This window comes from Mauremys mutica, chromosome 9, assembly GCF_020497125.1.
Source record: "Mauremys mutica isolate MM-2020 ecotype Southern chromosome 9, ASM2049712v1, whole genome shotgun sequence".
Taxonomy (NCBI): Eukaryota; Metazoa; Chordata; order Testudines; family Geoemydidae; genus Mauremys; species Mauremys mutica.
In genome coordinates this window covers 77,918,172-77,943,469 of record NC_059080.1, presented here as the reverse complement: position 1 = coordinate 77,943,469, position 25,298 = coordinate 77,918,172, and the positions used below count along the sequence as shown (strand labels likewise).

General features: G+C 42.4%; 1 protein-coding gene across 2 annotated transcripts in view; it reads right to left on the bottom strand.

Annotated features, from left to right (window-relative positions):
- Positions 1-10,220: 10,220 nt before the first annotated feature.
- The window catches only part of TSC22D2 (TSC22 domain family member 2), a 40,707-nt gene continuing 25,629 nt past the window's right edge, over positions 10,221-25,298 (bottom strand). Inside the window, exons 2-3 of one of the 2 annotated variants that reach the window (XM_045030248.1) lie at positions 12,868-12,919; positions 10,221-11,635 (exon numbers count right to left, since the gene is read on the bottom strand). In XM_045030248.1, the coding sequence (XP_044886183.1) occupies positions 11,375-11,635; positions 12,868-12,919 (313 nt within the window). In that variant the 3' untranslated portion in view covers positions 10,221-11,374. Of the gene's footprint in view, positions 11,636-12,867; positions 12,920-25,298 lie in introns of those variants that run through there. The other variant, XR_006582193.1, reaches the window with a different exon arrangement.

Here is a 25,298-nt window from a genome sequence, read left to right as displayed (position 1 = left end):
TTGGAAAAATATTGGTAAGTGAATGGTTTGGCTCAGGTGAAACTCTGAAATTATTTTTGGGATGAATTCTGGGTGGGAATTCAGTTGTGGGATAAATGAAGGTAGTGTGGTTGTCGATAGGGAGATGAAAAACGCTGATTGCTGCTAAGTGAATCTATAGGGAACTAACAGAGAGACCAGATGTTTTAAGGGTAACTAGATATTCTAGAACTCTGGCGGTGCCATGCCCAAGAGGAGAAACACTTCTACTTGGCTGAATAGCATATCTTAGGAGAATCCTTCCTATTTCGGTTGAGAATAGATTGAACCACCCAGGAACATAAATGCTCTACTCCTGATGCCCATCAAAACACCAGGCTTTGAGTTGCAGTGGTCCCAGGTTGGGGTGCCTGAAGGTGCCATTGTGGAACTCTTTCTATGGCTCTGTGGTGGAGAAGGAACTCCACTTTTTGATGCAGAATTTCCCTGTGAGATTGGTCCCTGAAAAGGAAGTGAGAATGGGGGTTTGTGAGCAGGGATTGACAGAAACTCAATCAGATAGATATAAGGAATAATTTTCAGTCCCTATTTGTCTGTTGTTAAAGCCCTCCAGTGGTGGCAAAGCAATCTTCAAAAAACTGAAGGGCAGGATCATGTGGCATCAGTAAACAGACGCGATGGAAGACCTTCTTCCATAGGAGGTTGAGCTGTTTGGCACCCTTGTCTGAGGGTGTAGTTTTGGGGTAGTGAAGACTGGAGTACTTTCAGTGGCTGCTTGATCCACCTGAGAGTTGGGTGGTGGGTCAGAGAATAGAAACTCTGCTCCTTTAGATGGAACAATCTAGCACTTCTCGGCCCTGTTTGTGATGGGGGCACAAGAAGCAGGAGTGTGCCTGGCTGTGTAGCAGGATTCACAATAGATTCATTGATCAGGAGGGCCACTCACCTGGGACCCAAGGGTTGCAAGATGTTAAAGCTCCTGATCCTCTTCGAGTTGTATCTGGATGGCCAACAGGCAGAGATGGTGAAGATGGGGTAACCACCTCTGGGATAAATGATTAAATTGCTCCCAAAAGTGTCGGAACCATCAATTCCTGTTCACCTTCAAGAAGAATGTTAAAAAACTGGAGATGGCTATGTTTGTCTCTAAGGTGCCACAAGGACTCCTCGTTCTTTTTGCTGATACAGATTAACATGGCTACCTCTCTGAAACCTGTCAAACTATTTACTTACCAAAAAGAAGCTTAAGGGGTGACTTGATCACAGATTATAAGTATCTCAATGGGGAACCAAAATTTGATAATACAGGTATTTTCAATATAGCAGGCAAAGATATAACAAGATCCAGAAGTTGAAGTTGGACAAATTGAGACTAAAAATCAGGTGAAAAATTTTAACAGTGAGGATAATTAGAACAATCTACCAAGAGTTGTGGTGGATTCTCCATCACTAGAAATTTTAAAATCAAGATTGGATGTTTTTCTACAAGGTATTCTCTAATTTAAGCCTAACTATTGAACTTGAAGCAGAAATTAATAAAGGGAAGTCCTATAGCCTGTATTATGCAGGCGATCAGACTAGATGTTCACAATGGGCTCTTCTGGCCTTCAGATCTATCAGTCTATGACTAATAAAATTTCCTGCACACATTTGTGTTTGCTAGGCAGATGTGAACAAATACCTAATGTGTCATTGTGACATGCACATGGCTATTTAGGTGCCTGTGTGTGTGTGTGTATGTATAAACATTTTCAGACACACATCAGGTGACTTCACAAAATTTAGTTCTGTATGTGCATGTATGCACTTGTGCATGTCTAACTTTGCTCTGTGTTATCTGATGTATTCTTTCTGTTTCAGGGCTTCAATTATATATCCTCTTTGAAAATAACAATCACGGAACACCTTATTTGAAATGAGCACCAGATACCTCAGCTTCTGCATTACCCACAAATATGTGTGTGTGAGACAAACCACAAAAAAATACATTTCCTAGTTGTGAAAAGTTAGGGTGCTATACGCATAAACATGCTCATATTTATTAATAGTATCCAAGAAGCAGAGGAATCTTGCGGATAATTAAATCAATGCACTCACTGATTAGGGTTGCCACACATCCGGTTTTCAATTGGAACACCCGGTTGAAAAGGGACCCTGGCGGCTCCAGTCAGCACTGCCGACTGGGTCATTAAAAGTGCGATTGGTGGCGCAGCAGGGGCCTGGCGCTAAGGCAAGCTCCCTGCCTGCCCTAGCTCCACACGACTCCCGGAAGCAGCTGCCAGGTCCTTGTGGCCCGTAGGTGCATTGGTGGCCAGGGAGGCTCCGCCCACTGCGCCTGCCCCTAGTGCCGGTTCCGCAGCTCCCATTGGCCGGGAACTGGGAGCTGTGGGGGCGGCACCTGCAGCCATGAGGGCTGCATGCGGAGCCTCCCTGGCTGCCCATGCACCTAGGGGCTGCAGGGACCTGGCAGCCACCTCCCAGGGATCGCAGTAAGCACCGCTAGGACCCCAAACCCCCTCCCACATCCCAACCCCTTGCCCTGCCCGGAGTCCCCTCCTGCACCCAAATTCCCTCACAGAGCCCACACTCCCCTAATACCCTGCCCCAGCCCTAAGCTCCCTCCTTCACCCCAAACCCCTCATCCCCAGCTCCACCCCAGAACCCTCACTCCCAGCCCCTCCACCCCCTAACCCCCAGCCAGGAGGCCCCTCCTTCACCCCAAACCCCTCATCCCCAGCCCCACCCCAGAGCCTGCACCCACAGCCGGAGCCTGCACTCCAACCCCCAGCCAGGAGGCCCCTCCTTCACCCCAAATCCCTCATCCCCAGCCCCACCCCAGAGCCAACACCCCCAGTTGGAGCCCACACCCCTCCTGCACTCCAAACTCCTCTCCTTCACTCCAAACCCTTCATCCCCGGCCCCATCCCAGAGCCCGCACCCCCAGTCGGGGCCCTCATGTCCCCCCCCACACCTCAACCCCCTGCCCCAGCCTAGAGCTCCCTCCTGCACCACAAACCCCTCATCCCCAGCCCCACCCCTGAGCCCACACCCTCACTGGAGCCCACGCACCCTCATGCACTCTGAACCCCTCAGCCCCAGCCCATAGCCCTCTCTCAAACCCCAACCCCCTCATCCCCTGCCCTACCCCGGAGCCCTCATCCCCTCACAGCCCCCTCCCACACCCCACCCTTTGCCCCAGCCCGGTAAAAGTGAGGGAGGGAGAAGGGATGGAGTGAGTGGGGGTAGGGCCTCAGAGAAGGGGCGGGGCAGGGGTGTTTGGTTTTGTGTGATTAGAAAGTTGGCAACCCTATCACTGATTAGGATAGTCTCGTGTCCAGGACCATTAAATACATGTTTTTTCATCTGACACTGCCAAGAAGCTTGCCAATTATTTTCAGCTTTCTAATGTTGGACTAAATCCACCAGAATAAGTTGGTATCGGTCAATGCTAACTACTAGTAACAGAATTTAGTCACTCCTAACCTAGGCCGGATGACCCAGTGTTGTAAGGTTCCCTTTCCTAGTAGCATTTGCCTGAACCATCTAGTCTCTCTTGCTTCAAGGACGTTAGCTGGAACATTATTTTCTGAGTAATCACTTTGAAACACTCAGGCTTAACTCATGGGTCTGCCAACAAAAATGGCTGGGCTGATGGCCAAAAGGAGGAATTACAGACCAGAAAACTCTTCAAAGCCTTCTTGTTATCCATACACAGAATAAGGAATCCCCCCTACCCCCTGCATAAGAAACACAACTGAGAGCTGACTAAATTAACATTATTTTAAATAACAGTTCTAAACAGAGAAGCAACTGTGCAAAAATGGTGCTTTCTTATTGAACAGATCTGCTTCCTGTGTGTGTTTTCAAGGTCAGGTCTGATGGCTTTAATGACTAACAAGTTTTCACAGCTTTCTAGTCCTGTTAGCCCAGCAGAATCAATACAGCTGAGACAGAGAAACAGAAGCTAATCCAGCTCTTGCATCATCAACAAAATTGTTAACAAAGTTCCAATTGCAGGGCCAAATGCTGCCCTCAGTGACACCTGTGCAACCCCATTGACTTTGGCATATAGAATCTTTCTTACAGGTGATGATGCCTGAACCAGAAAGTTCCCTGTTTGACTTTCAGATCCCAATTGCAGGGCTGGCAATTACGGGACAAAATACAAAACGCCCTATGTTTTTATTAGAAAACTACTCAAAGCTACTGAAATACAATAAATATAGGCTTCCATAATGCCATTTTTATAACAAATTGTCAGAAAAGATCCACACTTTACCATTTTAATTTGTTTAGTACAAAATTAGTATAGCAAATATTAACTACAAAGTAGACTCCTCATACGTGGGTCAGAGAACAACTACATTGCCCTATACTCCTAAACAAAAACAAAACAAACGAACAAAAATAGATGAGCTCTGCATTATTCCTGGACGGCTGACAAATTTGGGCTTAGTTGGACTAGTGGGAAATGAGTTCTACAGTCCAAAGCCTTCCATTCAAGATGCCCAGACATTCAAATCTTAGGACTATGAGCTAGAGTGTATCAGTGGACCTGCACTGACACAGTACTGACTTAAAGAGAGCTCAGGTAGCTAGGATCCAAACCACATAGGACTTAAAAGATCAGTATGAATGTCTTTCATTGCACCCTGAAACAAATGAAAGTCACATATTCTATGGAGCCACTAGTGTAACGTGCTCCCTGACAGGGTCAATCGGTGGGGCAGGAGGGCCATTTGGCCTGGGCCTCAAGCTCAAAGGGGGCCTCAAATTTAGACACTTGTTAATTTGTTGGCATTTGATAAGTTTCACAACTTGTTTTTATGCACATCCCTATTGGACCAAAATGTGACACACACACTCTCAGCTTAGAGCTGCAAATTTAAGCAAATAAGAGATGTGATTTGGTAAAAGGCATAATTTTTTTGTTAACTGATATAGATTTTGTCATATTAAAGAGTTAAAAATGTTCCTAAACATTAATAAAAATATATCGGTTCTGATGGCACAAGGTTAGACCATGATGAATGTGTCCTCTCAGATCAGCTGATTATAAAACAAACCACGACTAGTGGCTGGGGCTGGATCAAGTGTGTGTTGAAAGGTAGATAATTGTTACGTTTTAGTGCCTCATTTTGTTTTCATGTGCTGTCATTTTTTTATTTTTATTATGGCTACGGGCCTCAAAAGCTGGAAGTGGCCTGGGCCTCTCTGGTCCTCAGGGTGTGAAAACACACCCTCTCCAGCGCTGCAAATTGCGGCGCTGCAAAGCGCCAGTGTGGTCAAAGCCCCAGCGCTGGGAGCGCGGCTCCCAGCGCTGTCCGTTATTCCCCACAGGGAGGTGGAGTACAGACAACGCTGGGAGAGCTTTCTCCCAGCGCTGGCGCTTTGACTACACTTAGCGCTTCAAAGCGCTGCCGCGGCAGCGCTTTGAAGTGTAAGTGTAGCCAAGGTGTAAGAGGGCCTGCTCTCTGTGACTAAATCTACTAAGATGGGGCCATCTCTACCCACAGCAGCTGAATCTTCCAAGCTGTTTTCAAGTGTTGAATGTATTAGAGTAATCCAACCTGGAGGCCTCAGATACAGAAATAACTGCAGGGAGTTCTGGATCCCAGAGATATGGTCACTATTATGCCAAGAACCAATGGAAAAAGGCACTTTTGGCTACTGACCCAACTGAGTCTCCAAGACCAATCAGGAATCCCCCAAAACACATTGTCCTGGGGGCTGGCCCTTTCAGGGGAGTCAGGCAGCAGACTATCTATGCTGTGCTCCTTTAAGGGAGACCAAGCCAACTCTGACCTGTTTGCAAGTAATTAAATCTCTTGCTGGCTAGTTAGCTTCTGATTAGCTAATGAGCCTGGCACAGCGCAGGAAACTCCGGAGATAAGGCCCCAGGAGAGCTCACTAGAGCAAGGGACCTGGAAGGTATGTTTTCAAAGACAGGGACCACCCAAACGGAGGCAGGAAGCACCTACAGTGACGCACTTGGCCAGAAGAGGATGATATAGGGCAGCTACACCCTGTGACATCCATAAACTGCTAGCTTCACTGGAAAAGGGTGAGTACACCCTCTCAGTCAAAACAGTAGCCAGCATCTGCCAACCACCCACTACACCAGATTAAGCCAAAGCAAGTTCACTTTCATCCAAATCTGTATTTTGAAGACTACTGCCCTCAACACACAATATTTCATTTTGATCGAAGTAGCTTTGCTTGGGCCAAGTTGGAGTAATGCACACTGGGATTTTACAATCTCCATGGCTTGTACCTACTTGGTGATCCAGATGTCTCACTATTTAGATGAAATATTTGACACATGCAAATGAAACCTGCTCAAAGTAAAATTCAAATAACTGTTTGCTTGTTTTTTGCTAGACTCAAGGATTAGCACAATTTCAGACCATGGAAGGTTTTGAAAATTTTGTTGTACCAGAAGTATTCTTCAGCACACTGACCAGAACAAAAGACAAGGAAAACTACTTGAGGATCTTTTTTTCCTTATTCACCAATGTCCAAACATTTTGTATAGCACTAAGATTCAATCCTCACCATCAGTATATTTTGCTATTTATTTTCTCATATAATTTAAATCCAACCCCAAAGCACATACATCTGTATAGCCAAGATGTTTCTCTTTTTATTATAAGCAGTCTTTTTTTCTTGGGAAAAAATGCTGGTATGGAAAAATTTTATTTGTATAAAAGAATCATTGGAAGACTTCAGCTGACAGAAAAAAAAAATGACCAGAACATAAAGGGTCCATTTACAATTCCCATGTTTTTCTAGTCTCATCTCAAAGTTCAGCCTTGTGCTTTCTGCCATGAGTTGGCCCTTTTCTTGAACACAGTGTCAAAAAGCAAATTGGCCGACCTAGCCACTAGCAGGGAGCAGCTGGCAGTGCTGTCCTGTACGTATTTAGTGTCAGCCAGACCCCTGATGTTCTAGGGTTTTTGTTTTCTTTGTTTTACACTATAATGTGATACAAACAGTCTGCAGTAGTTGATTGACTTAACTGGTGCTTTTGCATATAAAACAACGAACAGTGGGGAGCTGCCTGACAGTGAATACATAAAGAACAGCCCCAGATACAACCTGACAGTGACAGTTAATCCACCAGTAGAGCTTGCTTTATTTTAAAATGGCCCCCAATCAAATAATCTTTAAAAACCATCTGTGGATTTTTCAGGTTGAGGTATCATCCTTGGGAGAGTTTCATGCCTATTCTCTCTCTCATTGTCTGTTTCCTTCTATCCCCCACGACTGTCTTCAGCACCAGCAGAGGACCATGTTTGTGACCACATAGCATAGTGCCTCCTCAAGGAAGCAGCAGAAATTTGGAAAATTATGACTTGGTCTTCCTGTTTCACTAACTTCTTGGGCTCCTGCTAGCTCAAGGAAGTGCTGATGTTGGTGAAGAGGCCAAACCCAACATTGAGAGCATTTAAATAAATAAATCTCCCGAGGTGGAGAAAAAAAAACCCATCCCCTGAAGGCTGCAGGACCTGACTTATTTTCCCTTCTCAGAATTGCTTTCATATACAAATCAATATGTAGAAGTAGTAAGGGCATCCATTCAATAAACTTTAAAAAGCTCCATCCAGTCACTCAATGGAAATGGAAAGATTGAATAGATGGACAGGAAATGTTGCCTTACCCTATCAGAATATAATTACATTTCGTAGAGAAGATTATAGTTTGGATTAGAAAATTAACAATGTGACGACAAAGTTGTTACTCTGGGTAAAAGTAATAAAAAAAATCAATGTTTGTGTACGGTGGTAGCGTAACCCAGGCCGGTTTGGTGCAGCACTTTGTCCCCTATAGTGGTGGCTAGGCCAGCAAGAGATTGATGAGCCTGCTACAGCTTTGGTTAAGACAGATGTGTCTTTTAGCTCATGCAGTAGCAGCTTGTGCATTAAGCTCCAGAAGTCTGATCCTGGCCAATGATGACCAGAATCTGTCAGCATTACAGTAGCACCAATATATATTTAAGGTTAAAACTAGTAAATTCATGTGTGAAAGAGTATAAGTGCCCTAAAAACCATGAGTTCACTTGAATTGTGTTGAAAATTGCTGTATCTCAAGGGGATCAAGGTAGGGTTAGTGCTCAAAATGTAAGAACACTTGGAGGGGACTCCCATATTCAAACAGAAAAGTTTCATATCATTTTATGGCTATTTTATGCGCACACTTGGGGCTCAAACTATGAGGAGCCAAGTCAAACAGATATCTCCCACTGGGGATTGGTCTCAGCCAGTGTCTGGCACCCACAGCAATTTGGGGAACCATTAGAAGTGTTATTTGAGGTGGATCTACCATATAGCATAAGCCAGTTATGTGTGTCTCAAAAGCATGTCTCTTATTGAACCGACTTCTGTTGGTTAAAGGTATTACCTCACCCACCTTGTTAAGCCAAAGAGAAAGGCAGTTGGCCCATGCACAGAAGGACCGGGTCTCTCTTTCTAGCCGGAAAATTTTCAGGCAGCCCAAGTGGGTGGCTTAAAATAACAAGTGGTTATTGAATCTGAATTGCACCTAAATACTGTGAATTAGGAGTCCCTCCCTGCCCTTGGCAACTGAAGAAATGTATGTTGTGCACATTCGTTGCTCTGCGTGGGCATTCTCAGGGGCTTCTGAAAGTTTTGTCCTCAAGGAAGCTTCTGGTTTAAGAGTTGACATTTCAAAGTGCTCTAAAATTCAAATGCATACTCAGATTTTATTTTAATCAAGTACTGTCAAGGAAAGTGCATTAAATAGAGGGAATATGAAAGACTCCAAGTAAGCAGCATGCAATGCGTTTAGTTTTAATCATATGGCATGCTCCTCACCTTTTTCCATAATGAGCACAATAAAAGAAAGGCCAACTGCTGCAACTCTCACCAGCAGCATGATCAAAAAGGGTTGCTGAGCATCAAAATACACTCATCACAGAGAGCCCTATTGTAAGGACTGGCTTAAGGCCCACATTGACTATACACCTCTACCCTGTTATGCCACCTGATATAACACAAATTCAGATATAACGAGGTAAAGCAGTGCTCGGGGGGGGGGGGGGGCGTGGCTACATGCTCTGGCAGATCAAATCAAGTTCGATATAACACGGTTTCACCTATAACACGGTAAGATTTTTTGACTCCCAAGGACAGCGTTATATCGAGGTAGAGGTGTATATTGTGCCAGTATACAGTAACTTGTTTGTAATGAAAAACCACTTTCTACAATTCATCCCGTGTACACTTCGTTTCACCTCTCAGAGTGCTAAAGCTTCTGTGAAAAGGGAGTCCAAATGAAGTGTCACACAATAGAAAATTATTAGTCAGATGGTCCTTTTTAAAAGTTGCAAACCTCAGTGATATTCCTCTACAAAACGGTTACAGAAGGGAATCAAGCACCGAAAACATAATTAAGAACATTCTCATCCCTGTTAAAATGGAAATCCTGGTGTAACTTTAATCATGGTGGCACTACTACCTCATTGTAACATTGCTGTGCCACATATGGGCTGGGGTAGAGTTAATGATACAAGTTGGGGTCATTTTGGTCAAGGTGTTCCTCAGATACAGCCGCCCCTTACCTCTCTCTCAAAAAAAAATACATATTCCATATAATCTGAAAGGACAGAGTGCTAGGATGTCAGAAGGAGGCATCATTCAAAGAGGGCCGAATTAAGATTGTGAGGCAGGGCTGGCATGTACCATAACTATTTCCTTATTTACCAAGGTTTAATTATAGGTGCACTCAACCTTCTGGAAGGATACAAGACACTTAACTGTAACTGTGTTAATCAAGTTTTAGGGCAAATATTAAGTTACTATTTTAATTTAAATAGTAAGAATAGCATCTAAGTCTACTACTAGTTATTGATCACTAACAAGGCATAACTTCAATTATGTTAAGAAAAACCATTATTCAATCTAAGGTTACATTTTGAACACATCTAGAGTCAAATAGTTCAACAAAACTGCAGTTTAATTTCAGAAAATGTGTTAAAATATATATATTTATACATCAATTTCTGACACTATGTGTTAGTATACACAAATGATGGTCTCTCTTGAAACTATTTATGAAATGTACATTTTTTTAATTTAAATACTCAATATACACTGCACTTAATCTGCATGTTGCATTTATTAAATACATTAAAATCTGCAATGTAACAAAACGTTTTCTCATACGAAATTCAAAACACCATTTTAAATGAACAAAAGATGGCTCACTTCATTTTTTTAAACAACTAGTGCATAGTACACTAGCGCAGCTCCACCAACACCAGCTGTTCGTTCTTTTATTTGACATTGTTCACAGACTATTACATATTACAATAAGAGTGCTGGATAAAAACATGAGGTACGAAAGTGGTTCAAAGATTATAGGTCATGCAGATCATGCTAGACAGCAAAGAAAATTGTGAATGAGAAAAACACTAAATAAAAATACATAAAGAATGTGCATTATAAAATAAAAAAACTCAATTACACAGCTTTGCTTCTTTGGTTACAAAGTAGGTTGAACAATTTCACAGCTTTTTATTCCCACCCCAAAAAAAAAAAAATCATACGAAATGTCAAAAAGCAGAGGAATCATGGCAATTTCTCTCTATTAGAAAGTAGAAACAGAAATGAGCAAAGTTTTCTTCATCAAAATAGCCCATCAATTATTTATTATATCACAATAACTGGTGACTACCTGTACAGATGCACTATGGTCTTCATACTTACACTCTATACAAAATGTACATTCAAGCTGGGTCTTGACTACCATCAATAAATACCAAAAGTAAATTGCCATTAGTGTTAGAAATATGCCAGGATTCTTTTGTTCAATTATTGCCTAAACATTTTATCTATTAAACGCAATCCCGTCTATCAATTTTTACTGATACTTACATTTATTAAAAAAAATTAAAAAAGGTCTGTGACATTGTTCATGTACATTATGAAAATAGCAGCCCTGTAATAAATAAAACAAATAAATGAAACTAATATAGGCAAATGTTACTTATACTGAAAGAACAGTGGCTCTTAAGATGAATTGTTACTTCTTACATGAGATAGCAAGGCTCAAAGTAATCCATGGGTAATGGAAACCTTGGAGAGCCATCAAAGCTCTTAAAGACCCCACTCATGCGCACCAAATAAATGCATACGCTTTGCATTAACTCCTTCTACCATTTCCCTTGTGCACTGATGACATAACTGGACACCAACTGCGCTGTATGACATCTCAAAGTGAGGGAAAGCTCTTGTAGAATGATTGTCTAATACTGAAAAGGCCAAAAACACACAACTGAAGCATGGCTACTTGCTTTCATATAAAGTGGAAAGAACACCAGTGGCACACAAGGACAGATTGCTTTCAGTTTTTTCTTAATGAGGAAAGAAAAGCTTTACGCTGAGGAAACATTCGGCTGCTGTGGAGGTTGCGTTGGCTGAGGAGGCTGTGCTATCACTGTTTGCAGTTGGGAAGTGCTACTAGGATTGGCCTGCTGAGTTGAGAGCTGGGATAACTGATCATTGTTTGAAAGAGATTTTAACAGTGCATTTTCTCGTTCAAGTAAAGAGTTTCTTTCGATTAATTCTTTTATTTGTTCCTTCAGGACTTCCACTTCTTCTCTGACTGCGTACATCAAATGGCTTTTCACCAGATCCTGTGAACAGCAAGTCAGTAGTTACACAAACTGAAACAGCAGAGTTTACAATACAACTGCATCCTGCTTGGTCTTAAAATGTTAGTATGATTTCACTTATTCCATTAAAGTAAAACTGATGTCCAGTAACACTAGACAAATATTTATCACTTAATAAAAAAATCACATGAACAAGTTAATATTTAAGAGCAAATAATCCAGCACCCTCAGGAAGTTGCTGCAAAATGTCTCCAATCTGAAAGGCCCTAAAACACTGCATGCTAACTGGCTTCTACTGCACAATGGAGTAGGCATAGGCACTTCCATTTGCATTAAAACGGTAAGATCTTTTCTACTCCACAGGAATTAAGAAAGTTTTACAGAAATCTGAATATAAAAATGGAGCTTTTGAATGGCCTTCTAGTTACATCATATGTATTTTAATGCTGAAAAACACTTCATAAAAAACAGGCAGCAGGCTGTGTTCTAGGTTTTGGCCTCATGAGAGGCATACATTAACTTCGGAGAATATAGCTTTTTGCAACTAGCATCTTGTAGATTGTTTTCAACTTAAAAGTCTGAACATGAATACTATAAATACACATGCATTTAGTTTTGCAGGATGGCATGTACTGGGGAGCCAAGTAGTCCAGTGATGAGACAACTGGCCTTATTTCTAGGAATACATAAAAGGGGGACAATGTGATTAGAAAATAAATGAAAAATGGTGTTCTGGGAGTGGATGATGGGATCCTGCAGCGCAGCATACAAGAACCAGAAAAAACTCAGACTGGGAGGAGGTGGCAGAGTTGGATTTTAATTTTGTTTCATTAAATATTAAGTAACCAAAGAATTTTTTTTTTTAAAAAGTGTGCTATATATTCACTGTTTTACATGTATTCCAAGTTTTTATGTTAAATCCTTTCAAAATGTTTTAAAAAAAACTCTGTACCAACACAATGGGTAGGAAGCAATTTGGATCTAACGTAAAACTAATCCCAATCTGTTGCCACTCCATAATCTAGGAAAATCCACTCTTCATATAATGGAATGGAAGAATCAGAACTAATTGAGGGGAGGGGAACAGACATTACATCAGCAATTCTGGCTAATGATACTCGGTTTTATTCTAGGAATCTGCATTATCCTGAAAACAGCATGTTTCAATAAAAAATGAACATAGTTTGAAAGATTTCATCTAATTGATTAACTGCTTGTCCTATTAGAAATAGGAATCTTTGTTTTCTACTTACCATTGCCTGTTCTATTTTGTTGTCAATGGCTACAACACTTGCACCAGACGCACTGTAAAAAAAATAAAATTAAGTGGATATTAGATTACTCTTACTTGACTAAACATTGAACCCATTTGTACATACAAATCTTGCAAGTAATAGATTGTTAAAGGTCTGTCTTATAACATATGTGCCTTTGCTGAGAAACTAACTCTTAGGAGGCTTTAAGAATTCCATAACACATTACAACCTCTGTGGAAGTTCTCCTTAACTGTCTGGGACAATTAGAGCTCTGAAAATATATATTGCCACTCCCCATTCAAGCTTCTTCAGTTTACCAACTACAGTAATGGCTATGTTAACCGGCCCTGTACCAACCTGAAAGCTCTATAAACTGGCATTTCTAATCTTTGTAGAAAGTCCAGTTTATAATCCTGTTGGCACGGGGCCGGCAGGCTCCCTACCTGGCTCTGCATGGCTCCCTGGAAGTGGTGACATGTCCCTGCTGCTTCTAAGTGGAGGAACTGCCACAAAGGGTTTGGCGTGCGGGACAGGGTGTGGGCACGGGCTTGGGAGGGGGTTTGGAGTGCCAGATCTGGACGGTGCTCACCTTAGGCAGCTCCCCGCAAGCAGCGGCCTGTCCCTGCTGTTCCTAGGCGGAGGCGTGGCTAGGCTGCTCTACATGCTGCCTCCACCTGCAGGTGCTTCCCCCGCAGCTCCCATTGGCCGGGAACCATGGCCAATGGGAGCTGTGGAGCCAGCGCTTGGGGTGGGGCAGGAGCAGTGTGCAGAGTTGCCTAGTCGCGCCTCTGCCTGGGAACAGCAGGGACAGGTCACTGCTTGTGGGGAGCTGCCCGAGGTGAGTGCCCCTTGGATCCAGCACCTCGAAACCCCTCCCTCGCCCAACCCTCTGCCCCCTCCTGCACCCAAACTCCTTCCCAGAGCCTGTGCCCCACATACTCTCCCATGCCCAAACTCCCTCCCCCTCTTAGTTTACTGGCATACCCCCAATATGCCAGATAAAGTTTTTACTGTATAAAACATAACCCCCGTAATCCACGTCTATGGACACCTAAAATTACCAGCCATTATATATCTTAATCTAGTTCAGTTATTGTTTAATTTCCCTCTCTCATTATCCACATTCACACTACAAAACCTTTTGTTTCTTTAAGTGAATTAGCAAATATGCAAACTTGCTACATCATACACCACTATGAAATGTTTTGAGACACACACAAAAAAACCAACCACCCTGTAGTAGTATTTATCCTCAGCATTTACTTACTAATTAGCTGCCAGTAGAGGAGCTATATAATCAGGAGCGTTCTTATGACTTTGCAGTAGTGCGCCAGTAATCAATACTCAAAATTCTGAAATCCCACAGTTGTATTCATTTGCTCCCAGGAAACTCTGGATGCCCCATCCAATAAAGTAACTAGAATCCTATTGTAAGCCATTAAATTAAGTCCTATTTAGGTGCTTACTGGTATGGGACATGTTTTTCCCATGCCAAGTACTAATGCAGAGTGTTTTAGCAAATCAGGTTTCAGACTATCAGCACAAGATGGCAAAATGCCTCAACGTATTTTAGGAACAGAGTTTTGCAGACTTTTAAGATGACAATATTTATGCTTTCAGACAGTCTAATTAAAAAACAATCCATTTTAATACAAATTTAACAAAACTGTTTCAGTGTCTTGCTAACTTTCAAGCTTCCAAGTTACAAGGGTACTGTAGATGTCCTTCCTCAAAATGGTCACCAAAGCTAGCTTCCTTTTTCTTCTAGCATTACGATTCAGATATATATCCCCATTCTGTAACTAGCTAAGATAGGCTAACATGTTAGCCTTCCACAAAAATCAATTAAAAAAAAAAAGACAGCCCTTCAAGTGTCATCATTAATCTCAAATCAACTAGTACACATCCAAAGTGCAACTTCTTAAGGAGAAGAAAACCATAATCAATGAATTTATTTTAAAAAGGTGGGTTTTGGGGAAGGTAGGGGGAAGGAATGTAGAAGCAAAGAGTAAACAGTTTTTTTTTGGGGGGGGGGTGTGTTTTGCTTTCGCAGAGGAAACAGTTTATGGCATGATTATATGCATTTTGAACATACTGTTTAGAATTAACATTTAATATTAAGAATGAAATCTTCATTTTGGATTAGAAGTTTAAATGGTCCTGTAGCATTAATCTGTTTCAGTTAAAAACAGCTTTAACTATCAGGGTGCAGGGTCTGCCTGTGTAGTCATTTGCAGAATTAGGACCCTTGAAATTAGAATTTAACCTTAACAGCCAGGACTATGACTGAACTAGTATGCTGTGCGGTAAAGTACAGCAGCATGTCTCTGAAGCAACTATCTTGAAATGAAAACCTCAGTTTTCATTTAAAAATGAGATTAAGCTGCTAGATGTTATGGCTGAGAAGAAACACCCCAAACATGAACCGAGTATAAGTGACAAGGATGACTAGAGCACCACCTTTTCTGTTGTCACATTGACTATCAGTATTTAATATATTAATTTTGGAGACTATCTCTGGGCAGTTTACCATTTAGAATGAATAGATCTGCCTGCTTTTTTAATTACATCAATATTCTGGTTAGAAGATTCTGTGAATGAAGGTACGTGAACAACACTGAACTCACTTGAGCAACACAGTTAAATGTAATTTCATTGCCTAAAGTTTTTAGAAGTGACAAAGATTAGCAAAGAGTTTTTATTTCAGAGGGGAGTGTGCAGGACAGAAGAATGTCAGGGTTAGAAGATTACAGAAAACACCAACTTTAGACAGGACTCCAGCACCGAGTGTAATGGTTCAAGCTTAGCAATATTTCTTTTGTCCATTTAAAAAAAAAGTTATAAAGCTGTCTTAGAGGCTAACAGAATTCTGATAAAAATATATCAAGTCTCTAAGGGTACGTCTTCACTACCCGCCGGATTGGCGGGTAGCAATCGAATTCTCGGAGTTTGATATATCGCGTCTCATCTAGACGCGATATATCGAACTCTGAATGCGCTCCCGTCGACTCTGGAACTCCACCACCGCGAACGGCGGTGGCGGAGTCGACGGGGGAGCCGCGGACTTCGATCCCGCGCCGTGAGGACGGGTAAGTAACTCGAACTAAGGTAGTTCGACTTCAGCAGCGTAGCTGAAGTTGCGTACCTTAGTTCGACCCTCCTCCCCCCCCAGTGTAGACCAGGCCTAAGCTGTAATTAAAAGATTTATTTTAAAAGACAGGTAGATTCTTTACAACTAAAGACACCTGATCCAGCTCTTACTGAATCCGATACGAAAATTCCCACTGGACTTCAACAGAATCAAGATTGGCCCCCCAATACTTTAGGGCCATCTGACAACCCACAACTTCGTTCCCTATATTTCCACTCTCCCTTGTTGCGCCACCCTTCAAAATGTCAAGGCTTCCAGTTTGAGTCAGTTAGCTGGGACTCCATTCCTCCCTCTAAAAAGCCACAGCAAGACTGGCACTTCTATACATTTAGTTCCCTCTCATTTTTAGTCAGTTACTAGAAAAAGAGGAAAAAATAAATATATGGAGATACCTATCCTCATAGAACTGGAAAAGACCCTGAAAGATCATTGAGTCCAACCCCCTGCCTTCACCAGCAGGACGAAGTACTGATTTTGCCCCAGATCCATAAGTGGCCCCTTCAAGGACTGAACTCACAACCCTGGGTTTAGTAGGCCAATGCTCAAACCACTGAGCTATCCCTCCCCTCACTAAACTGAGAATCCTTTAGAGGCTGGGAGTTACAGCTATTCTAACAGCCATCTGTGATGCTGTTAAAGCACAAGCCAGAAGTGAATCACATTACAGATAAGAGGAATTTTTAAGTTGGCTTATTTTTCTAATGTCAATTTACAGGGAGAATTATAATGCAACACTCCTCCCCCACTCAAGTTATTCTTAGGCTATGTCTACACTACGTGCCTTTTAGTGACACAGCTGTGCCGCTACAGCCATGCCACTAAAAGGTGCGCAGTGTAGCTGCTGTTTGTTGGTAGGAGAGAGCTCTTCCGCTGACAAAGCACAGTTTACACCAACAATTTTCATTGGTAAAAACTTGTGTTATTTGGGGTGTGTGTTTTTTTTCACACTCCCGAACAACAAAAGTTTTACCGACAAAAGTCCAGTGTAGACAAAGCCTTAGGGTATGTCTACACTACAAAATAAGGTCGATTTTATAGAAGTCGATTTTTAGAAATCAATTGCGTATGTCCCCACTAAGCGCATTAAGTCGGCAGAGTGTGTCCTCACTACTGTGGCTAGCATGACTTATGGAACAGTGCACTGTGGATAGCTATCCCACAGTTTGCGCAGTCTCCACTGCCCATTGGAATTCTGGGTTAAGCTCCCAATGCCTGATGGGGCAAAAACATTGTCATGGGTGGTTTTGGGTACATGTCGTCAGTTGCCCCTCCGTCCATGAAAGCAACGGCAGACAATCGTTTTTCACTTTTTCCCTGGGTTACCTGTGCAGACGCCATACCACAGCAAGCATGGAGCCTGCTCAGCTCACCGTCACTGCTGCTGTTGTGGGCAAGTCTGCTGTGGGGGCTGCTGTGATCCGAGTAGCCAATGCAATCATTGACGTTCTGTTATCAAGGGTAGTGACTTGATATGCGCGGGCCTTTTTAGATTTTAGGTGCATCATATTCCTGTCCTTTGTTGCTGGTGAAGTCGTCTTGCAGCCGTACATTCCAGTCCGGTCGGTATTGTAACACCTCATAGCACTTCTGTGGTTGGCACATGTAACAGCTCCAGGGCTCTTGCTCTTTTGCCTTGGCTGAGGTACCTTGCCCTACCAGGACCTTCAAGCACCTGACGCAGAAGCACCTGCAGCAGCTGGCATTGCTACACAGCAGCAGCTCCTTGCCTTTGCAGCAGACAGTGCAGTAGGACTGGTACCTGTCCTTGTCATACATGTAGAACAGCTCCAGGAATCGATCCCTGCAAATCTGGCAAAGGCCCCCCATAAACAGCAGTGGAATGTGGCTGGGTTTTTTCTCCATCATGATAAACAACTGTCTTCAAGGCTCCTGTTTGTGACTTCGGAAACCACTTGCTCTCTGCTCTGGTCCTCCTCCACCTGCTCCTTGCTGTTGTTGCAGAAGTTAGTCTTTAGCCACTTGGCCGGGGGTTCTGGGAACATCTTCCCTGCCTAGCTCCTAGCAACCTCCAAGGCATGGTGTATGGCTTGTCGATAGGAGACCAGCTTATTAAACGTGGAGTGGCTGAAATGCTGCCTAAAACCCATCAGAGCCACCAGCTTGTCTGATGAAGCCTCTGAGAGCTTCCCGTCCCCAAACCATTGCACCCAGCACATTCCGGAGATTGCCTGACATTTGGACGTGACTCTATAGGAGACTATGATTGCAGGCCAGCAGGAGAAGCCCTTGATCTTCCCCCACATGAGCTCCCCCAATTCCAAAATCTTTCCCATCCTGGTATTCCACCACTTCCCCTGCAACTCTGCTCTCCAGCAACGAGCTTGGGGGATCCGTTCTGGTCATCCTGGGTGCTGCTGGCAGACATGGTACTTATGCTCTGGGAGGACTCCTCAGAATCCTCCTCAGTGAGGTCAATCAGGGGCACCTGGACAGACATGGCCATCCTCCTCTTAGAGCACCGAATGGGAGCCAGAGGCTCCAGGTCATTCTCTTCTTTAAGTTTCGTCTCATGGAGGTTCAGTCCTGCCTGGAATATCATGTGAACTGGAGGCTTCTACCTCAGGCTGCTCTCCCAGCCGGCAGCACCGCACGGTCCCGCCTACCCCTTGCTCCATGGCTCATGAAGCCTGGACAGTAGTAAGGAGCAGTTCAACTATAGGCTGAGCAAGTGCAGAATGGTGTTGGAATGTGCCTTTGGACTTTTAAGAGCTTGCTGGCGCTGTTTGCTGACTAGGTCAGACCTCAGCGCATCCAAACATTCCCATTGTTATTATTGCTTGCTGTGTGCTCCATAATATCTGAGAGAGTAAGGGGAGACATTTATGGTGGGGTGGGAGGTTGAAGCAAATCGCCTGGTGTCAGATTTTGAGCAACCAGACACCAGGGCAATTAGAGCACAGCAAGGCGCGCTGCGCATCAGAGGCTTTGAAAACCAGTTTCATGACTGGCAAGGCTTCGGTGTGACAGTTGTGTGTGTTTCTCCTTGATGCAAACATGCCCCCTTTGTTGATTTTAATTCCCTGTAAGCCAACCACCCTCCCCCCTTCGAAATAAAGCAACTTGTTTTGAAACCATGCATGGTCTCTTTTTTTTTTTTTAATTAATAGAGATAACGGACAAGGTAGCCTGGGTGGGGTGGAGGAGGAGGAAGGACAAGGCCACATTGCTTATTGTAGCCAAACTAAAAATCAAACTGAATGACAGCCTTCTGTTGCTTGGGCCATCCTCTGGAGTGGAGTGGCTGGGTGCCCAGAGCCGCTCTCCCTCCCCTTCCACCCCCCATTCTTGGGCATCTGGGTGAGGAGGCTATGGAACTTGGGGAGGAGGGTAGGCGGTTATACAGTGGATGCAGCGGGGGTCTGTGCTCTTGTTGGCTTTCCTGCAGCTCCAACAGACGTTTTATGCCCGTTTGCTCCCCCATTAGCCTCAGCATCACGTCCTGCCTCTGCTCTTCATGCTCACTTAATTCTTCCCTGGCCTCTACCACTGAATGCCTCCATGCATTAAGCTATGTCCTATCAGTGCGGGAGGACTGCATAAACTTGGAAAACAATCACGAGTGCGGTTTTTTTTTGCCTTCTAATCTGCGATAACCTCAGGGACGGAGATGATAGGGGGGGCATAGAAACATTCTATGCACTCTACGATTCTGGGGGGACTGCATGGTCACCTGTGCTGCTGAGTTCGCCAAGCTGACCAAATAGGAAATGAAATTCAAAAGTTCCTGGCTAGTGCATGGGAGTTCAAAGTGCTGTCCAGAGTGGTCACAATGGAGCACTCTGGGATAGCTCCCCGGAGGCCAATACCATCAATTTGCATCTGCACTACCCCAAATTCAACCCAGCAAGGTCATTTTAGCACTACTCCCCTTGTTTGGGGCGGGGGGGGGGGAAGTACAGAAGTCGATTTTAAGAGCCCTTTAGGTCGACAGAATGGGATTGGTTGTGTGGACGCAGTCATTTTAAAATAGATCTAAGGCGGCTAAATTCAACCTAACCCCATAATGTAGACCAGGGCTTGGGGAATATAGGCTCTAAGAAATAAGTTTTCTTGGCAGTTTTACAATGTTGTCAACTCCAAATGCTCAAAGTCATGAGTCATCCACCCCCCACCACACAAATATAGTGAGACTGGCTTTAAAAGTTTAATAAATACATCTGAGGTTCTGTTCATAAGTCTTCTGCTTTGAGACTGAATGGTGAACTTTCTTCACATAGTCAAGGATTGTCTGGTGTCATGACCATTAGAAATTTACATTGCATGAGAACCTCAGCTTTCATTTTTCACCAATCTCCTAAAGCCTGAACTGTCGGAATCAAGATAGATACCAAATACAAAAGACTCAAAGACAGTGAGAACCACCTCCTCACTATACAAAGTTCCATCTCAGTTTCTAGACCTGAAACTACTTCATATAAAACAACGCATGCACAAATACACATGAACCCTGTTCCTCATCAGGATCTTCTCAGCAGCCTCGCTTTCACACTCATGGAGCGGGAAAGCCAACTGCCAAAGCCTCAGCCTCTATTTTCTCTCAAGTGTGCATGGCGTCTCATAGAACAGCATACAAAAAGATAAGCATTAGTAAATACAAGCAGGAAGCTGAAAGAAAGTAATAAGGCCATTCCTATGACCACTTTTGTAGCATCCAGGAGGATCTGGATAGAAAGAGAGGAGACAGTTGTCTAATCAAGGCACTTACTAACAAAAGGTAGATACAAAGGAGTACCCAAATCAGATCAACAGACAGCATCCTATAGCAAGTTCAGTATCTTCCAGCAGCTACTGTAGAGGAGCTGGGCTTCTTATATCAGGGCATTCCCTACCCCACCCCTCCAAAGAAGAACTTGGCTGGTGGAGGTTCCCCCTCCAACTTTTTTTTTTTTTATAAATTAACTTCTGGGCTAGCAGGATTAGTCCTCTGGATTGCAGGTGTCAAATTTTTCAAGCCCTGCTTGCACCTACAATCACAGTCATCTACATTTATATACTGTTTTGAAGTTTATGCATCTAAAAAAATGTAACACTACAAGCTATCATACTGGCATAACCTGTGTATAGCTAGAAAAGTAAGTTTTATGCTGAACACAGGAGTCAAAAGCTGGTTTTAGTGTTTCACTAACAACCATAATATTAGCAAGACTCATTGAGTCCAGTAAATAATCTTGTACTACAAAATTAGCTTCAAAAGACAAGTAGATAGTACTAGGAAATACAAATGTTCTCTGAATACTAAAAAGAGAGAGTTATGTTGTTAGCTGCTATATAGATGATACATAAATGTGTTTGTGTTTCACTGTGTGAGATAAGATGTGGCAAAAAGAAAGGCCACCTACCTTCCATAATGGAAAGTTCTTTGAGAGGTGTCTTCCTTATCTGAATTCCAATTGTAGGGTATGCATGCGCTACAGTGTTTTGCTAAATAAAATAGCAAAGAGTAAATATTGTATTTTTATTTTTTTTTCCTGGGGACTGGAGGATGTACAGAAATGAAGTTTCCAAGCTCTTAAGCAGACACAAGACTGTATGTTCGTGCGCAAACACTGCACAAGCTGTAGTTGTACCTCTGCCCAATCTATTAAACTAAATACTATATAGATTTTTTTTCCCCCTGGGAAGAGTTCACACTTAAATGCCTTAGTAACCACAAACCCCATCCACATTACAATGCATCATTGATACGTTTAGAAAAATCCTAGTTTCATTGCTGCAATTATTTGTTTTCTGTGTTTTAAAAAAGTATGGAGGGCTAGATGGAAGTATGCCACAGATAAGTTAATATACAACATAAAATATCAACAAGCTTCTACAATATTGTAAAAAGGTACCCTCTGGTGGACAAAGTAGTACTATACCCAATGCATGCTATGCTTTTATTTGGAAAGGAAAGTCACAGAACTAGCATCTGAGAGCATAACGATGACCAGCAAGTGTTATCTGTAGTAGAGTTCTTTAAGTGCACGTTTACAGTTAATGAAATAATTATTTAATCTCTAGTAAGATATGCTAAAAAAAGATATTCAAATGAATAAGAAGTTGAAGCAAAGAAAATAAGCAAGTAAGAAAACCAAAAAAGCAGGCGTTGAGAGAATGGAATTGGAGTGGATGGTTAAAGGCATTCTACCTTCAGCAGAATCCTGAAAGATGTTTAGGTATCCATTATAATCTCAGAGACTTCCTGTTTATTTAAATTTAACCTTGTCAAAGTGGATTAAATCACCACCATAATGAAAGTACCAATTAATACTAAATGAACTGTTACTAAAAATATCAAACATTCCAAACTTGTTACCCTCTGGATTGAATTTTTTTTATGATTATTGTTCTCAGTAAAAAGTGATACTCTGGGAAAGTTTGTTAGCAATCAGTATTTTGAAGTTTGGACATAAAAATCATTCATGGTTTAAGAAATTCAGTTTAGTGTTCATAAAGTAGTGTTTAGTTTTAAAAGGTTACATAGTGCTCAATAAAGTACACATACTATGCCAACTTGAAAGTTATGAACTGCTTCACTTCCATGAATTTAAATCTCAACCATATTGCTATGTATCAAAGTTCTTTCACATTTAAATAAGGCTGCAAGTCTCAGTGATCTGATGAAGTAAACCAACTTCAAGCTTCACTTTTTAAAGTAAGTTACAGAAGACATGCCCTACATAAGAGGTATTGATTAGCTCTATGGTCTATTTCCTCAGGAACTACATGACTACTGCAAATCAGAAGCCAAAGGGGAAAAACCACCCTGCCATATGGATTTAAGTATTTTCTTACCCCTTTCTTGGTATTTCTTGTGAAATAACATCTGCAAAAAGTGAGAATAATGTTCACACGTCTTTGGGCTTGTTAACCCTCCCACCAGAGGAGATCAGAAAAGCTGCTCTGAGGTTAGTAGCGAATATTGTTGGATTTACTGTAATGAATTGTTCCTTTAGAACCAGTGTCAAGGTGCCAGCATCTCTCCAGAGGAAGGTGGAGACCTGTCACCAAAACAGTGTAGATAAACCACTCTGACCTCGCCCAAGCACACAGTGCATTTAGGCAACTGTGCAACATTGCGTGACATGGAGAGATCCTAATAAAAAAAGAAATCGTTGTTATTCAGCTCTTCTGAAGTCAAATCACTGTTTTGATTACAGTTCACACAGATAGGTCTAGCATTTTACTTACTACTCCTGTAAAGTTACCACTTCCCTTTGGGATCCACAATAGATTCGAGATCTGATCCTGAATTTAAGGTCTTGTATACACAGGAAAATTGACTGGCATAGCCACAGTGGAATAATTATTCTACTATAGCTATGGCGATCAGTTTCCCCATGAAGACAAGTCCTTAGTCACTAAGGACACTTTGGTGGTGCCATTTAATCATAGAAATCAAGATAAGTTTCTATTGGGGTAACACACTCCACAACAACAGTAGACCCAATACAAAAAGTTATGGTTTTGAAGGAGTAGCATACTTAAATTATCTTAATAGCTAAACTGACAAGATGTACTGATAGCTCACTAGGAAATAGTAAGTTTCAGTTAGAGCCATTGAAAATCAACTATGTTTATGTTTTGGGAACCTTCTGGTAAACATAAGAGGAAGGATGATCCAGTGGTTAGGGTATTAGCCTGGGACTCAAGAGACACAGGTTCAATTCCCTGTTCTGCCATAGACTTTCAGTGTAACCTAGGGCAAGACACTTAGGGGAAGATTTTGAGAAGAATTTAGCACCCAGTAATTCCATTGAGAATAAGTGAATGGAAATCTGTCCATTAGTCTCTTTGAGCAACAAAATGGTAGATGAAATTCAATGTTGATAAATGAAAAGTAATGCACACTGGAAAACAATCCCAACTATACATATAAAAGGACGACGACTAAATTAGCAGTTACCACTCAAGAAAGATCTTGGAGTCATTGTGGATAGTTCTCTGAAAACATCCACTCAATGTGCAGTGGCAATCAAAGAAGCGAACAGAATTGTTGGGAATCATTAAGGGATCGATAAGACAGAAAATAAATTGCCTCTTTATAAATCCATGATACGCCCACATCTTGAATACTGCGTGTAGATGTGGTCACTCCATCTCAAATATATAGGAATTGGAAAAGATTCAGAAGAACAAAAATGACTACGGGTATGGAATGGCTTTGGTAATAGGAGAGATTAATAAGACTGGGACTTTTCAGCTTGGAAAAGAGACAACTTGGGGGGGGATATGATTGAGGTCTATAAAATCATGATTGGTATGGAAAAAGTAAATAAGGAAGTGTTAGTTACTCCGTCTCATAACACAAGAACTAGGGGTCACCAAATGAAACTAATAGGCAGCAGGTTTAAAACGAAAGGAAGTATTTCTTCACACAACACATTGAACTAGTGGAACTCCTTGCCAGAGGATGTTGTGAAGGCCAAGTCCATAACAGGGTTCAAAAAAAGAATTAGATAAATTCATGGAGTATAGGTCGATCAATGACTATTAGCCAGGATGGGCAGGGATGGTGTCCCTAGCTTCTGTTTGCCAGAGGCTGTGAATGAGTGACAGGGAATGGATCACTTGATGATTACCTATTCTATTCATTCCCTCTGGGGCCCCTGGCATTGGCCATTGTTGGAAGACAGGATTGTGGGCTAGATGGACCTTTGGTCTGACCCAGTACGGCCATTATGTTCTTAGATTCACGAAGAAACTTGGGCATGGTAATGCTGAGCATTACCATGCCGAACTTTTAGGTGCCTAGAAAATTATTGGAATTCACAAAGCCAGAATTAGGTACCTAAACTCCCTATACTATAAGTGGGGATAAAGGGGCACATCAGAATGGGATTCACAAAAGCCAGCACACATGACCAGTCCTTGCCTAAGCTAGTCAATGGAAGATGCTAAACTGAGGCCTGTGTGCTAAGCCCTGTCTCTCTCGCTCTCAGAGATACAGAAGAACCTCGGCGTTATGAACACCTCAGGAATGGAGGTTGTTCGTATTTCTGAACAAAAAGTTTTCTTCAAAAGTTTACAACTGAACATTGACTTAATACAGCTTTGAAACTTTACTAAGCTGCATTTTTCTTCTGCATTCCCTTTATTTTTTTAAAAAAGTTTATGTTTAACACTGTACCATACTGTATTTGCTCAACCCCCACCCGGTCTCTTCTGCTTCCTGATTGCGTATTTCTGGTTCTAAATGAGATGTGCGGTTGACTGGTCAGTTCATAACTCTGAGGTTCTATTTTAAGTGCTTAAGTCTGGGCTGCAGGGAGGTACC